Source organism: Myxine glutinosa, chromosome 2 (assembly GCF_964187855.1).
Source record: "Myxine glutinosa chromosome 2, kmMyxGlut1.1, whole genome shotgun sequence".
Taxonomy (NCBI): domain Eukaryota; kingdom Metazoa; phylum Chordata; class Myxini; order Myxiniformes; family Myxinidae; genus Myxine; species Myxine glutinosa.
The window spans coordinates 233,133,525-233,148,496 of NC_136262.1; the positions used below are offsets into that span (position 1 = coordinate 233,133,525).

General features: G+C 42.7%; 1 protein-coding gene across 1 annotated transcript in view; it reads right to left on the reverse strand.

Moving 5' to 3' along the window:
• Positions 1-14,972, reverse strand: part of LOC137420752 (lysyl oxidase homolog 1) — a 45,132-nt gene that overhangs the window by 29,736 nt on the left and 424 nt on the right. Inside the window, exons 1-2 of the mRNA XM_068106092.2 lie at positions 13,570-14,972; positions 11,935-12,043 (exon numbers count right to left, since the gene is read on the reverse strand). The exon at positions 13,570-14,972 is cut by the window's right edge and continues 424 nt beyond it. Of these exons, the coding sequence (XP_067962193.2) occupies positions 11,935-12,043; positions 13,570-14,896 (1,436 nt within the window). The 5' untranslated portion in view covers positions 14,897-14,972. The remainder of the gene's footprint in view (positions 1-11,934; positions 12,044-13,569) is intronic.

Here is a 14,972-nt window from a genome sequence, read left to right on the forward strand (position 1 = left end):
TCACAGTCGCTAACATAGTTTTAGACTCGGTTGAAAAAAAACGGGAAGAAAATCCGATGAAAGTTGCCGTTTATAGAACGAAATGAATTCTCAAAGGCCTGTAACTTCAAGGCCATTGAGTCTCTCTCACGCCTTTATCTCCAATCTAACTCACCATATGATTTCATTTTTATCGATGGTTTTACTTTTAGACTCGGTGTCAGCAATAATTGAGAACAATCCACACACGCGGGAAAATGCAGAGATATATTTTTTAAAATCGCGTCATGGTGTATCATACACCGCCCAACATGACACCGCCGGCAATGTGTCGATATATATTAAAAATTCGCTTTTGCTTTTCCGTTATGATATATTACTATTTCGTTTGATGATAGTCGTCACAAAAACGTCAACAATGATGCCGACATATATTTCTTCGTTTTTATTTCATTCAACATATTAGCCGGAAGTAAAATATGTTTCAGGAAATTACCGAGAGATATTTCTTCGTTTTTTTTATTAGTTATGTGCGCATACACTTTAAATAGGTTTATTTGAAATCTTTAATTTTCCACAATATAATTTACTTGCCATTTATCATTTGATGATTACGAGACAAATTCCTCTTGAGGATCGTGACAATTCATGCGTTGCGTGGAAACTTCCATTTCCAAAATGAATGAGACGATCGATGAAGAACGACTCGGTGTCACCAACGCGGGAAAATGCAGAGATATATTTTTTAAAATACACCATATCACCGCACAACACCGCCCAACAGCCAACAAGTATCATACACCGCCCAACAGCCAACGAGTATCATACACCGCCCAACATGACACAGACAGCAACATGTCGACATTATCGCTTTTTCTTTAAACCGAGTGAACCGAGCCGAACCGAATACACCGCGTGAATTCACCGAGCGAATTTCAGCCAATTCCACCTATTTCTTCGTTTTTATTTTATTCGTTACCAGCAGAAGTACCCAGCGTTGCCGGGCGGGGGAGGGGGGAAGGGCACGTACACTTTAAACATGTATATACATGTGGGATGTGGGATATATACATGTGGGACATGTGTACGTGTGTACGTGTGTGTGTGTGTGTGTGTGCGCGTGAATATGTGTGTGTGTGTATATATGTGTGTGTATGTGTATGTAGGCTAACCCCCGCTCTAGCAGGGAAAATGGCCTTAAAATGCATGTTGTTGTTGTATGTGTATATACATGTCTGTGTGTGTGTGTTTGTGTGTATATGTGTCTGTACGTGTGTGTGTGTGTGTGTGTGTGTGTGTGTGTGTGTGTGTGTGTGTGTGTGTGTGTGTGTGTGTGTGTGTGTGTGTGTGTGTGTGGAGATGTATGGAGATGTATGGAGATGTATATATGTGTATATATGTGTATACATATGTGTATACATATTTGCATATGTGCATATGTGTATATGTGTCTGTATGTGTGTGTGTGTGTGTGTGTGTGCATGTGTGTCGATGTACGTGTGTGTGTATGTGTATATGTGTGTGGGTGTATATGTGTGTGTGTGTGTATATGTAAACATGGGCCGGTGTGTGTGTAAAGTGTGAGGAGGTATTGGAGAGGAAAATGCAGAGATATATTTTTTTAAATCGCGCCATGATGATAAACGAAAATACACCGCCTAAAATAACAGTCGACATATATTTAAAATTCGCCATACACATCCATGCGGGAATCCCACGGGCATGGATGTGTGTGACATTTCGACATATTGAGTTACATGCTGCGCCTGCACATTCAGTTATATAAGATGGTTACTGGCAATTGATCACATCCACAAATGATGTAATCCACACAATTTATGTACTTTACATAACGTTAATAGGAATACATGCCCGTGTAGATGGGAAATACAGTTTGTTTGAAATAAATCACAAATATCAGAAGAAAGTTTTTTAAACCATTTTATATAACTGAATGTGCAGGTGCAGCATCGAACTCAATATGTCGAAATGTCACACACATCCATGCCCGTGGGATTCCCACGGGTGACCCCGCTAGTATATATATAATATACATACAGACTTGGCATTTAATATGGAATATTTTTTTCTGGCGGTGAACTTACTTTTCAAGATGTCTTAGAACCAAAAGTTCATTGGAATTATGTTGAAATTATTCTAGATTTTGTTAATGTGACCTTTAAAAGAAAGAAAAACCACATTTGACATTTCTAAACAAATAAATTGATCCTTGAAAGTGATGAAAACTGATATCGAACTCAATTCATGGACAGTACTGTGTTAAACTTCTGTACGTTTTCCAGAAGTATCTCTTTATTTTGCACATTAGCCAATTTTTTTTCAACAAAAACAAAAGTTAAATTACGACTGGGATTACAGACAGTAAAATTACAGTTCAGTACTTCGTGTAACCCCCACGAGCATTCAGGAGAGCACGTACACGTTGAGGCATGCTGTTCACGAGATTTGCCACGGTTTGGACAGGAATCGCTTGCCATGCAGTGACAAAGGCCTGCTGCAATTCACGCACAGAGGTCGGCTGCTGGTCCAAGTGGTCGATTTGACGCGTTAATTCTGCCCACAAGTTCTCTATCAGATTCATATGCGAGGACATGGCAGGCCACTCCATATGCTCTACACCACGGTCAGCAAGAAAGTGTTGAATCATGCGAGCACGATGAGGCCATGCATTGTCATCTTGGAAGACAAAGTTTCCTCGAAAGGCTGCACGAGCAAATGGAAGCAATGTTTCTTCCAGAATGGCCCTGTACTTGAACTGGCTCAGGTTTCCATTCAGAACAACCAGGTCAGTTTTGCCGCCTGCATGAAAAGCAGCCCAAGCGGTCACCCCACCACCTCCAGCTTGGACTCTTGGCACTATACAATCTTTGTTGTAGGCTTCATGCACTTGTCTGCGCACTCGGACGCGGCCATCTTGACGATAGGCCAGAAATCTAGACTCGTCACTGAAGATCACGTGATTCCAGTGTCCTGGCTGCCATTTGACGGTGCTCTCTGGCCCACTGCAATTGGCGCTGGCGGTGTTGTCTGATCAGGCGTGGCTTTCTCAGGGGACGCCTGGCACGATAGCCTGCTTGAACCAGTCGTTGGTTGAATAGCCTTCTGGATACAGGCACATTTGCCAGTTGCTGCCACTCAGCCCCAAGCCGATTAGCTGACTTGGTACGGCCATTGCGGACTAACCGGTGCAGCTGGCGATCATCCCTCCTTGTGGTTCTGCGGGAACGTCCTGGCCTCGGTATTGGAGTAGGGACACCCCTCTGAGCATTTCGTTTCAGGATCTTTGACACCTGACCTTGAGTGATGCCATACTGCCGAGCAATAGCATGCTGTTTCATGCCGTAATTTCGTAAAGCCACCACTCCATGACAAACAGCATTGTCGAGTTGACGGACCATCTCCAGAGGAAGCGGCGATAACCTTTGGAGACGTGCAGCAGTTGTTTTCCACTAATACAGAACGCAACAACCCTTGTATACCTGACTGTGAAGCCAATCATCAAATGCACCTGTCCGTACATTTTGCCACGCCACCTGTGATATAATCCTGTTGTTGACTTCTTGCTGCGACAGACAATCAGTGACATGGTTCTTTTAACAAATAAATCACCAAAGTGTAAAAGAAACTCACTAGATTGATATACTGAGTTAAGAAAGTAAACCCAAGTCAAGAAAAAAAAAATATTCCATATTAAATGCCAAGTCTGTATATATATATATACATATATATATATATATATATATATATATATATATATATATATATATATATATATATATATATATATATATATGAGTTTTCACTGCAACCAGTAAAAAATGAACAGCTTCACTAATTGCTTTGTGTGTCATTCAAAGTTCCCCCCCATTGCATGAGGGTTGATCAGCAAGTCTTTTAAGGCAGATAGGTGGGAAGCGTATTGTTATTTTTTGGACTATTATTGTTATTATTATTTGTTATTATGTTATTATTATATTATTGTTATTCATATATTAATATTATTAGTCCTCTGCCCCCTCACCTCAACTCTCTGCCCTTCCCTGCACCCCTTCCCCCCAGGCTTCATTCCCCTCCACAATCCAAGTCTTCAACCTCCTGTTTCACAACTCTGTCCCCTCTGCTCCCCCTACCACCCCAAGTCCTCAATCTCCCCATCCAAAACTTCAACCTCCTGTGTCCCAACCCTCTGTCGTCTCTGCCCCCACTCCCACCCCATGTCCAAAACCTCCCCTCTGCCCATCTCCAAAACCTCAACCTCCTGTCTCCCAACTCTGTCCTTTCTGTCCCCCTCACCCAAACTCTCTGCCCTCCCTCCCCTTTTCTTCAAAGCAAGAGGACATTCTTACATTATCACATGTTTCTTCATTACCTCATTAAATGGTGGAATTTTTAACTCTCTTTCTGCTCCTCTATTCACCTTAATATTGTGCCATTACAAATTTCATCGACTCCGACCTCCTCATAACATGCCTTCCCACCTACTCCTTTCACCCCATTCACAATCTCGGTGACAATGAGATATGTCTCATGAGAGTAATTATACAAACTACATTCAGGTCCCCATTCACAATCTCGAGAGATATGTCCTGCAGAAATTCTATGCAATTGCTTCCCTCATACTGTCACAAGTATGGAAGCCTCACTGCGTTGCCCTGATGAAGCCCCAACAAGGGCGAAACCAGGTCGGTAACTGTGAGTTTTGCATGCACTTGTGACAGTATCTGAACTTATAATCCGTAATGACGCACTGCTAGATGGTTCCTCTGGAGCGTTGCAGGCAATGCGGACATGCATGGCGATGACGTCATGTTGTCCGCTCATTAGGTTGGAGAACCAGATTACAGATACCATTATTAGTAACTCCCAACCGCAACCAGTTCGACTCCATATGATGAGTGGATACCAGAGATAACATTACCGTGTGGCAGGCGATGCTTATCGCTCCCAGCAAGGTGCAGCAGCAGCTGTATGGGACACCTTGCTGGCGGTTCTCCACTGATGATATGAAGGCCGCATAGTGACTGATATATATATCTTATATTATAATAGCCGTAGATGATTCTGTCTGTCTGTCTGTCTGTCTATCTGTTGGGTGTCTGTCCGGGGTGTGGCTTACTCGGTTTGCAGAGTAGCTCCACCCATAGCTCCACCCATTCTGGGAGTGGCTATAAACAAATATCCACCATTTTATTAACTCGCATAGCTTTGAGTCCTGTTTTGTAGGCCCGTGGTGTCTTGCTCTCCCCCAGTTTTATTTCAAATCAAATTCGATAAATCATTTCATTTTTCACAGTCGCTAACATAGTTTTAGACTCGGTTGAAAAAAAACGGGAAGAAAATCCAATGAAAGTTGCCGTTTATAGAACGAAATGAATTCTCAAAGGCCTGTAACTTCAAGGCCATTGAGTCTCTCTCACGCCTTTATCTCCAATCTAACTCACCATATGATTTCATTTTTATCGATGGTTTTACTTTCAGACTCGGTGTCAGCAATAATTGAGAACAATCCACACACGCGGGAAAATGCAGAGATATATTTTTTAAAATCGCGTCATGGTGTATCATACACCGCCCAACATGACACCGCCGGCAATGTGTCGATATATATTAAAAATTCGCTTTTGCTTTTCCGTTATGATATATTACTATTTCGTTTGATGATAGTCGTCACAAAAACGTCAACAATGATGCCGACATATATTTCTTCGTTTTTATTTCATTCAACATATTAGCCGGAAGTAAAATATGTTTCAGGAAATTACCGAGAGATATTTCTTCGTTTTTTTTATTAGTTATGTGCGCATACACTTTAAATAGGTTTATTTGAAATCTTTAATTTTCCACAAACATTCCACACACGCGGGACAATGCAGAGATATATTTTTTAAAATCGCGTCATGGTGTATCATACACCGCCCAACATGACACCGACGGCAATGTGTCGATATCTATTTTAAATTCGATATATCATTTCATTTTTCACAGTCGCTAACATAGTTTTAGACTCGGTTGAAAAAAAACGAGAAGAAAATCCGATGAAAGTTGCCGTTTATAGAACGAAATGAATTCTCAAATGCCTGTAACTTCAAGGCCATTGAGTCTCTCTCACGCCTTTATCTCCAATCTAACTCACCATATGATTTCATTTTTATCGATGGTTTTAGAGTCGGTGTCAGCAATAATTGAGAACATTCCACACACGCGGGAAAATGCAGATATATTTTTTAAAATCGCGTCATGGTGTATCATACACCGCCTAACATGACACCGACGGCAACGTGTCGATACATATTAAAAATTCGATATATCATTTCATTTTTCACAGTCGCTAACATAGTTTTCGACTCGGTTGAAAAAAAACGGGAAGGAAATCCAATGAAAGTTGCCGTTTATAGAACGAAATGAATTCTCAAACGCCTGTAACTTCAACTTCAAGGCCATTGAGTCTCTCTCACGCCTTTATCTCCAATCTAACTCACCATATGATTTCATTTTTATCGATGGTTTTGGACTCGGTGTCAGCAATAATTGAGAACATTCCACACACGCGGGAAAATGCAGAGATATATTTTTAAAAATCGCGTCATGGTGTATCATACACCGCCCAACATGACACCGACGGCAACGTGTCGATATATATTAAAAATTCGCTTTTGCTTTTCCGTTAAGATATATTACTTTTTCGTTTGATGACAGTCGTCACAAAAACGTCAACAATGATGCCGACATATATTTCTTCGTTTTTATTTAATTCAACATTATTAGCCGGAAGTAAAATATGTTTCAGGAAATTACCGAGAGATATTTCTTCGTTTTTTAAAATTAGTTATGTGCGAATACACTTTAAATAGGTTTATTTGAAATCTTTAATTTTCCACAATATAATTTACTTGCCATTTATCATTTGATGATTACGAGACAAATTCCTCTTGAGGATCGTGACAATGCGCTGCGTGGAAACTTCTATTTCCAAAATGAATGAGACGGTCGATGAAGAACGCAGACTTGAACAGGATGCAGCAAGAAAACGAATGAGACGGGCGAACGAGTCCATCGACGAACGTCAATGCAAACTTGCGGGGTCACCCGTGGGAATCCCACGGGCATGGATGTGTGTGACATTTCGACATATTGAGTTAGATGCTGCACATTCATTTTTACAAAATGGTTACTGGCAAGTCATCAGATCCAGAAATGGTGTAAAAACCACCGTTTAGAGGCCATTTTTCCCCGCAAAGCGGGGGTTGGCCTTTTCGGGGACCGTGGTAGTTGTTGTTTTTTTGTCCCCTTTTTGAAGCAATGTTTTACGGCCGGATGCCCTTCCTGACGCCAACCCTTTTTGCCGCCTTCAACGACAAACAGGGAATTACCAGTGAACTGGTACTCAATTAGCCGACCTCGGAAGGATGACAGGCTGAGTCAACCCCCCTGGCATTAATTCGGCGATCGACCGAGATTCGAACCCAGGATCCTAAGCCGGCACCCTAGCCGCTAGCCCAACACCAGAAATGGTGTCATGAACACAATTTATTTACGCACAAGCACAAAAGCAAGACGGGCCGATTTCCGATTCCGACGGGCCGACGGGCGAGACGGGCCGATTTCCGATTCCGACGGGCCGATTTGGAGCAAGAAAAAGAACGAGACGGGAGAAAAAGGAGAGAAACGAGACGGGGAAAGCCGATTGGAGAGGAGTGTGAGGCGCGATTGGAGAGGAGTGTGAGGCACGATTGGAGAGGAGTGTGAGGCGTGATTGGAGGGGAGTGTGAGGCACGATTGGAGAGGAGTGTGAGGCACGATTGGAGAGGAGTGTGAGGCGCGATTGGAGAGGAGTGTGAGGCGCGATTGGAGAGGAGTGTGAGGCGCGATTGGAGAGGCGTGTGAAGGATTGGAGAGGAGAGGAGTGTGAGGGATTGGAGAGGTGAGGGATTGGAAAGGAGAGGGATGTGAGGGTTTGGAGAGGAGAGGAGTGCTAGGTGGAGAGAGGAGAGTGTCAGGTGGAGACAGGAGAGTGTCAGGTGGAGACAGGAGAGTGTCAGGTGGAGAGGAGTGAGGGGTCACATATTATGTGAAATAAATAAATTGTGTTCATCACACCATTTCTGGATCTGATGACTTGCCAGTAACCATTTTGTAAAAATGAATGTGCAGCATATAACTCAATATGTCGAAATGTCACACACATCCATGCCCGTGGGATTCCCACGGGTGACCCCGCTAGTATATATATATACTCAGTGCACACATATATACACACACACACACACACACACACACACACACAGCATGGATAGACTATAAAAGCTTTTGACAGTGTCCCACATTCATGGATTATAAAGTGCATGCAAATGTACAAGATAAATCCCCAAATAATCAAGCTGAGTGAGAAAGCCATGGATCTATGGAATACCACACTAACCCTGCAGCACTCAGAAGGAAAGATTGAAGTACCAGGAGTAAAGATACGACATGGGATCTTCCAAGGAGACAGCCTTTCCCCTCTCCTGTTTTGTCTGGCCCTGGACCCACTAAGTAACCTCAATAATGAGCAAGGACACGGATACACCCAAACATCCAATAAAATAATGTCCAAAGGAACAGGAAAGGTGATGCATCTACTGTATATGGATGATTTAAAACTGTTTGCACCGAACGACGAAAAATTGTCAGAACAACTAAAATTAGTGAAACAGTTCTCTGAGGACATCCAAATTGAATTTGGTCTGGATAAGTGTGCCAAATGCACATTCATACAAGGTAGACCAACAAAATTGAACAACATAAAAATCGACCTAAATACAACAATACAGGAGCTAGAGAACGAAGCATCTTACAAATACCTGGGAGAAGAAGAGGGCCACCAAATTTGTCATAAAAAATGCACAAACTAATTACCAAAGAATACCTGCGTAGAATGAGGCTGATCCTGAAAGCATATCTTACCCCCAGGAACAAAATGAAAGCCATAAACCAACTTGCAGTTCCAGTGTTCCAGTACAGCTGCGGAATAGTAAACCGGCCACAAGCGGATATCACAAAATTAGATATAAGAACAAGGAAACTCCTCACTATCCACAAAATGTTCTACAAAAATCAGTGCATCCCAAGAATGTACCTGCAAAGGGAAGAAGGAGGTGGCGGCCTGATGGAATGCAATCAAGTGCACAGTGCGAAAACTATAGGATTAGCAGAGTATGTGAAAAACTCAATAAACTACCAAATGCAATTTGTGTATAAGCAAATCTCAATTCAATCCCACTCCATGCTCCAGGTCTTTAAAACAGATGTTCACCACCATCTCTTATCTTCCCCCATCCAAAACCTTGATCTTTTATACCCTGCTAATTTCACCCCAAATCCACTTTTTTGAAATACCAACTTCTGTCCGGGAAGTCCTTGGTGTCCTTGTGTTTTATACTTCTCCCACCCCCTCCCCTCCCCCACCCCCCTTCCCACGCCTCCTCCCCCCAAGCCCTCTCCCTCCCACACATCTCCCTGCTCTCAAATGTTATGTTTGTGTGCTTCCCCTTCTCTCCCCATCTTGTCTTCCGCTCCCTCTTTTTATATATTTTGTTTGTCTGGTTGATTTGTTTGTGAAATAAATGTCCGCTCTTTCACGAGCCTCGATTCAGTATACAAAAAAAAAACAAAAAAAAAACAGAAAAGGTATCTCTCACTCACCTTGCAAAAAACTTCCAAAAACAGGTGTGATTACAATATGTCAAACACCAAACCGAAACAGCAACGAATACAGCCCCAACAATTGCAAAAAAGACAAAAGAAAAATAAATACAACATGAAATACCAGCAGATATGCAGTGACAACTGGGCGAAAGACAAAAGAGCAGGGAACTATAAAAATGAGTTGGACAGATTGGGGATAGTCAAAACAGAACCACTGGAATGGCTAAGAAGAGGTCAACTCAAGTGGGACGGAGAATGCCCAAAACCAAGGACACTACACGAATGACTTTAAGAAGATGGCAGGACAGAGTCAATCGGACAAGTGCAGGTTCTGCAAGGTAGAAACAGGAAGTATGAGTCACCTCCTATCGGGATGTAAAAAAACTCATGTCAGAGCAGCTGTACACCCAAAGGCACAACAAGGTATACATAGTAATCCACTGGCACATCTGCAGAAATTTCAATATCCCAGTTCCACAAAACTCATGGAAACATGAACCAAAAGCAATCACTGAAAACAATGACATAATGCTCACGTATGACCTGATGATCCCATCCAGCGTGAACATAGAAAACAAAGCACCGGACATAGTACTCAGGAACAAAAAGGAAAAAAACAATAACATCGCTGTTTGAGATATCAGTACCCAGTGGATTTGGCCTATACAATGCAAAATCAAGAAAAAGGTCAAATACCAAGACCTCAAGAATGAAGTGAAAAGATCCTGGAAGCTGAAGAGCACCAAAATTGTACCAGTGATAATTGGAGCAAATGGAATGATAAAGAAGAACCTTACAGAGATCTTAAAAACCATACCTGGGAACATTACCACAAACAAACTGCAGCTGGAGGTTGTACGGTGCTCAGTGACAATCCTGAAAAGAGCCCTTGGAACAAAACTCTAAGAACAACACAACTTCACAACTTAGCCCATGAATTGCAATCCTTCACTGAAGCGAAGGTGGATACTTCGAGTCCTGGGAGGACTCTATTCTACCTTCTGAAACCCAAATTATGGAGATAGCCAACGACACACACACACACACACACACACACACACACACACACACACACACACACACACACACACACACACACACACACACACACACACACACACACACACACACACACACACACACCATTGAAATTAAATAACGACAAAATAACTTTTAATTCACAATCTCGTGAGATTCCGTCATCTCGTGTTATGTGATGGAGGGACAGACAGACTGAAAAGTGTTTTATTATATAGAAGATTATTAGGCTGTTAAGTCGACAAGCAGAATGCATATTGTTCTTGTTTGAATGTTCTTATTATTCTAGTTCCATCATTCTTTTTCAAACCTTTGAAAAAAAACTGTTACAGCTGGCCATGCAAATCTTTACAGTTATAGCACACCCTTGGAACGTGATACTAACGGATTTTGTTTTTTTATTTTGTCCTTTATTGGAGGCCATCTTGGATTTTGTCTCAAACATAAAACAATCTTCTTCTCCAGAACTACTAAACCAATCCCCATGAAATTTGGCAAACAGCTTAAGCACCACTAGGTGGTATTGAATTGGGAGTTTGAAGTGTCACCTCTAAAACTTCTGGGAGCTCGCTCTTAGTCAAATTTTGTCATGTATTCGTGGCCATCTTGGATTTTATCCCAAACATAAAACAATCTTGTTCTCCATAACAACTTAATCAATCGCAATGAAACTTGGTAGCCAACATAAGCACCACTCAGCAGTATTGAAGTGTGAGTTTGAAGCTTCTCTAAATACTCTGGAAGCTAGCAGACTGGTCGAATATGTTACATCATGGCAAAATACTGAAATGCAAAACAAGACATCGCTTACTATATGTAGTTTGACCCACTGATGCTGAATGGGCCACAAAAAGTAATATAATTTACGTATTTTTTTTCCTGCTGCCGATGGATTTGGGCTCCATTTTCCCCAAAAAATGTAGAAATGGTGCTCCATATGTGGGTGGCAGATTCGGACTGCTTGGAAACAGAGCACTCACTACTCGCAGTTCTAGTTGATATTGTTATTTTCTACATTTTTCTTTTCCAACAAATTGAATCTCTTATTAGCCTTATATTTTATATTTCTAAGAAGTCACTTTATTTATTTATTTTTCTTCTTTTAAGCTGAGAATTTTAACTGCTCAACCTACCCACAACCCAATCACTTTTGACCATCAATTAAGCATAAATAAATTCAATAATGAAAATGTATTTTTGCATATACAGTACCTTGCCAAACAGTTCTCAGTGGCAGCACAACGCAGGGAGTAGAGAGGAACTTTCTGTACGTAAACAGATGCTTTTGTGTATTCCGGGTCAGGAACCAAATCTGGTAAAGCTTTCAGCACATTCGTAAAATGCAGACCAAGTTATCATTACAATTTACTAAACCAAAATTATATCACATTACATTCCACATTGCATCAGGTGTTCTTCGTTTATACACTGGGATCACTATTTAGGTCACCATTTATGAGTAAAATGTATGAGGGCCATTCAAAAGGCCACACAAGCGAGATGCTCACAATAGTCCAAAAACATGCCAACACTGTTTCATTTTTCAATTATATAGATCTCTATATAATTAAGGGAAAGTATGTTGTATGTATATATGTTGTATGTTTCATCTACTCCCCCAAGAGGATTTGACCTAGGGTGTTGAAACGTTCAGGGATTAATAAGGTCACCATTAAGTTGTGCATGTCCAAATTTCATTTGATTCCATCAAGTTTTGGAGAAAAATTGCCCATCTTCACATTTTCTTCCTTTGAGGGATGCAATACAATAGGAATTATCAGAGCTATATAACCACAATGTATTATATATGTACATAAGCAGTACGCATGTTTTCGCGTAATATACGTAACCCGGGTTAAGCCTGGTGTTGGCTTAGCAGTTAGGGTGCCGGCTTGGGATCCTGGGTTTGAATCCCGGTCGATCGCTGAATTAACGCCAGGGGGGTTGACTCAGCCTCTCATTCTTCCGAGGTCGGCAACTTGAGTACCAGTTCACTGGTAATTCCTTGTGTGTCGCAAGAAGTGACTAACAGGGTTGGCGGCAGGAAGGGCATCCGGCCATAAAACATTGCTTCAAAAAAGGGGACCACGGTGCCCGACAAAGGCCAACACCTGCTCTGCGGGGGGAAATGGCCTCTAATGGTGGTTCTAAAGGTGGTTCATACGTAACCCGGGTTATTTTTTATTTCTGGGAGCGATCAAGGCAGCGATCTATTTCCTATACACCACCCAAATAAAGGAACGTATCAGAAGAAAGTGTTGCACGCTTGGAACAACATCACCCGTAGGGCGGGTACTCTTCTGGTGTATGTAATTGGCAAAAAATATATACAGTATATAATTTTTGGTTTAAATATATGCCATATACATTGTTGAGATGTTTTGGACTATTGTATCTCGTTTGTAGAACCTTTTGAACAAGTCACCTTAGAGTTGCAGATTTACAAGCAATAGGTAAAACTACTCACAAATTCCACTCACTGTCTAAGGGTACGGTATTGATATGACAGAATACTAGTCTCTGTGAAGGCTCGTGTCAATCTGCATCAGAAGACAAGATAAACACCTGATTTTCTCACTCCAGGTAAGTTTATGTTTACTGCTGTGGAAAACGAGGTGTAGTTGCAATGTTCTTTCTTTGACTCTGATTAAGGCTAATCCTCGAAACATCAGCAGCACCTCATTTCCCATGGTGGAAACATACTCTTGTAAACTTTTTAATTTAGAAAATCCATTGTTAACCTACTATATCAATAATTATATTTTACAATATCAAATAATACAGAGCACATGAGAAAGATCATGTGGCGGTACTATTATCTAAAAGAATGAAGACATCATATGGCACCTGGACCCGCTTGCTGTCCTGCTGATGATGAAATCAGTGGATCCAATCCACCAAGTCCCCCATAATCTGACGCTACCAGGTCAGAGCTGGGTCGTGACACCAATGTGCCAGGTCTACGAACTGGTCGCATCGAATCCTCTGCATACTGCCGGTGTTCATATGGCACGGGGTTCTCCTCGGTAACTAATGAGCGCCTAGCAATGTCTGGAGATATGAATGTTGGAATGCCCCTCCTGTGATGGTCTTGTTTCTCTGGAATGACATCCTCGACTCCATCCTGCTCCTTACCATCCCTGTAGATGCTCGCCATGAACCTCCGATCGAGTCCTTCCTGTCGAGAAGCAAACCTTGGTGGTCCGAGTTCTTCCTCTGTGGGAGCATAAGGCAATGGTGGGTAGCCCCTGTGTTCATAGCGGGATGCCATTGGATAGTAAGCTGCTGCTGGTCCTCCAGGTGCTGGGTGCTGCCTTACCACCTCCGATCTCCAACCATAGTCAGGTTCGTGGTAAGGTGACTGTCCATCATTTCCCATTCTGGCATCTGGATACAATGGTGGCCAACCTCGATTTGGCAGGTAAGAAGCAGGGGGATAACCAGGGACCCCCGTCCCATATGGAGCTGGATATGCATGTCCTCCTGGAAACACCTCCCGTGCACCACTTGGTTGTGGGTAGAGGCCAGCACGATGATCTTCTCGCCCTCGCAACTGTGGATACCTCGGGAACCGTGGCCGATATACCTGGCTCGAATGGGAATATGAGATGGCAGGCCTCTGTTCAGGTCTGGGAGATCTTGAGTATGGAAGGAATTGACCATTGGGGTCTCTTCTGACATTCGTTTCTTGAAAGAAATGCCGTGGCCGGTCTCGTCCTGCAAATCCTCTGTTATTGAAGGAGCTTCGAGAGAAAGAGGGGTCTCTCCTAGTTTGAGAGCGGGTACTGGTAGCGTCAGAATTCACAGAGCCCGGTCGTGGCTGCCCAAGACTGCCAACTCGAGTCGTTTGCCACCACTGCCTGGGTACGAGACCAAACCCGTACGGGTGCCTGGTGCCCCGTGCCGATTCGGTGAGGGTCTCCCGGGAAGTCGTGCTGGCCGGTCGTCGTCCAACCTGTTGTGCGCTCGCACCGACTCTCGAGGCTCTAGCGTGTGATCTTCCGTGCCCAACGTCCTCATGGTCAACTCGGCCCGGCACGTCCACGCTGCGATCTCGAGGGACGCCCCTCCTCTGAGACAGGGCTTGCCTGCGAGAGCGCAGACCCGTTGTTCCCAGACTGCCATGCACTATCAACATCATCGTTACCAGCATCGTGGTCCACCAACCTCCCATGCCTACTCGCCTCAACAAGCTCCTGTAAACCGCGAGTGGTCTCCAAGAAATATCAGCGAATAAAAGTTTGTTCCGA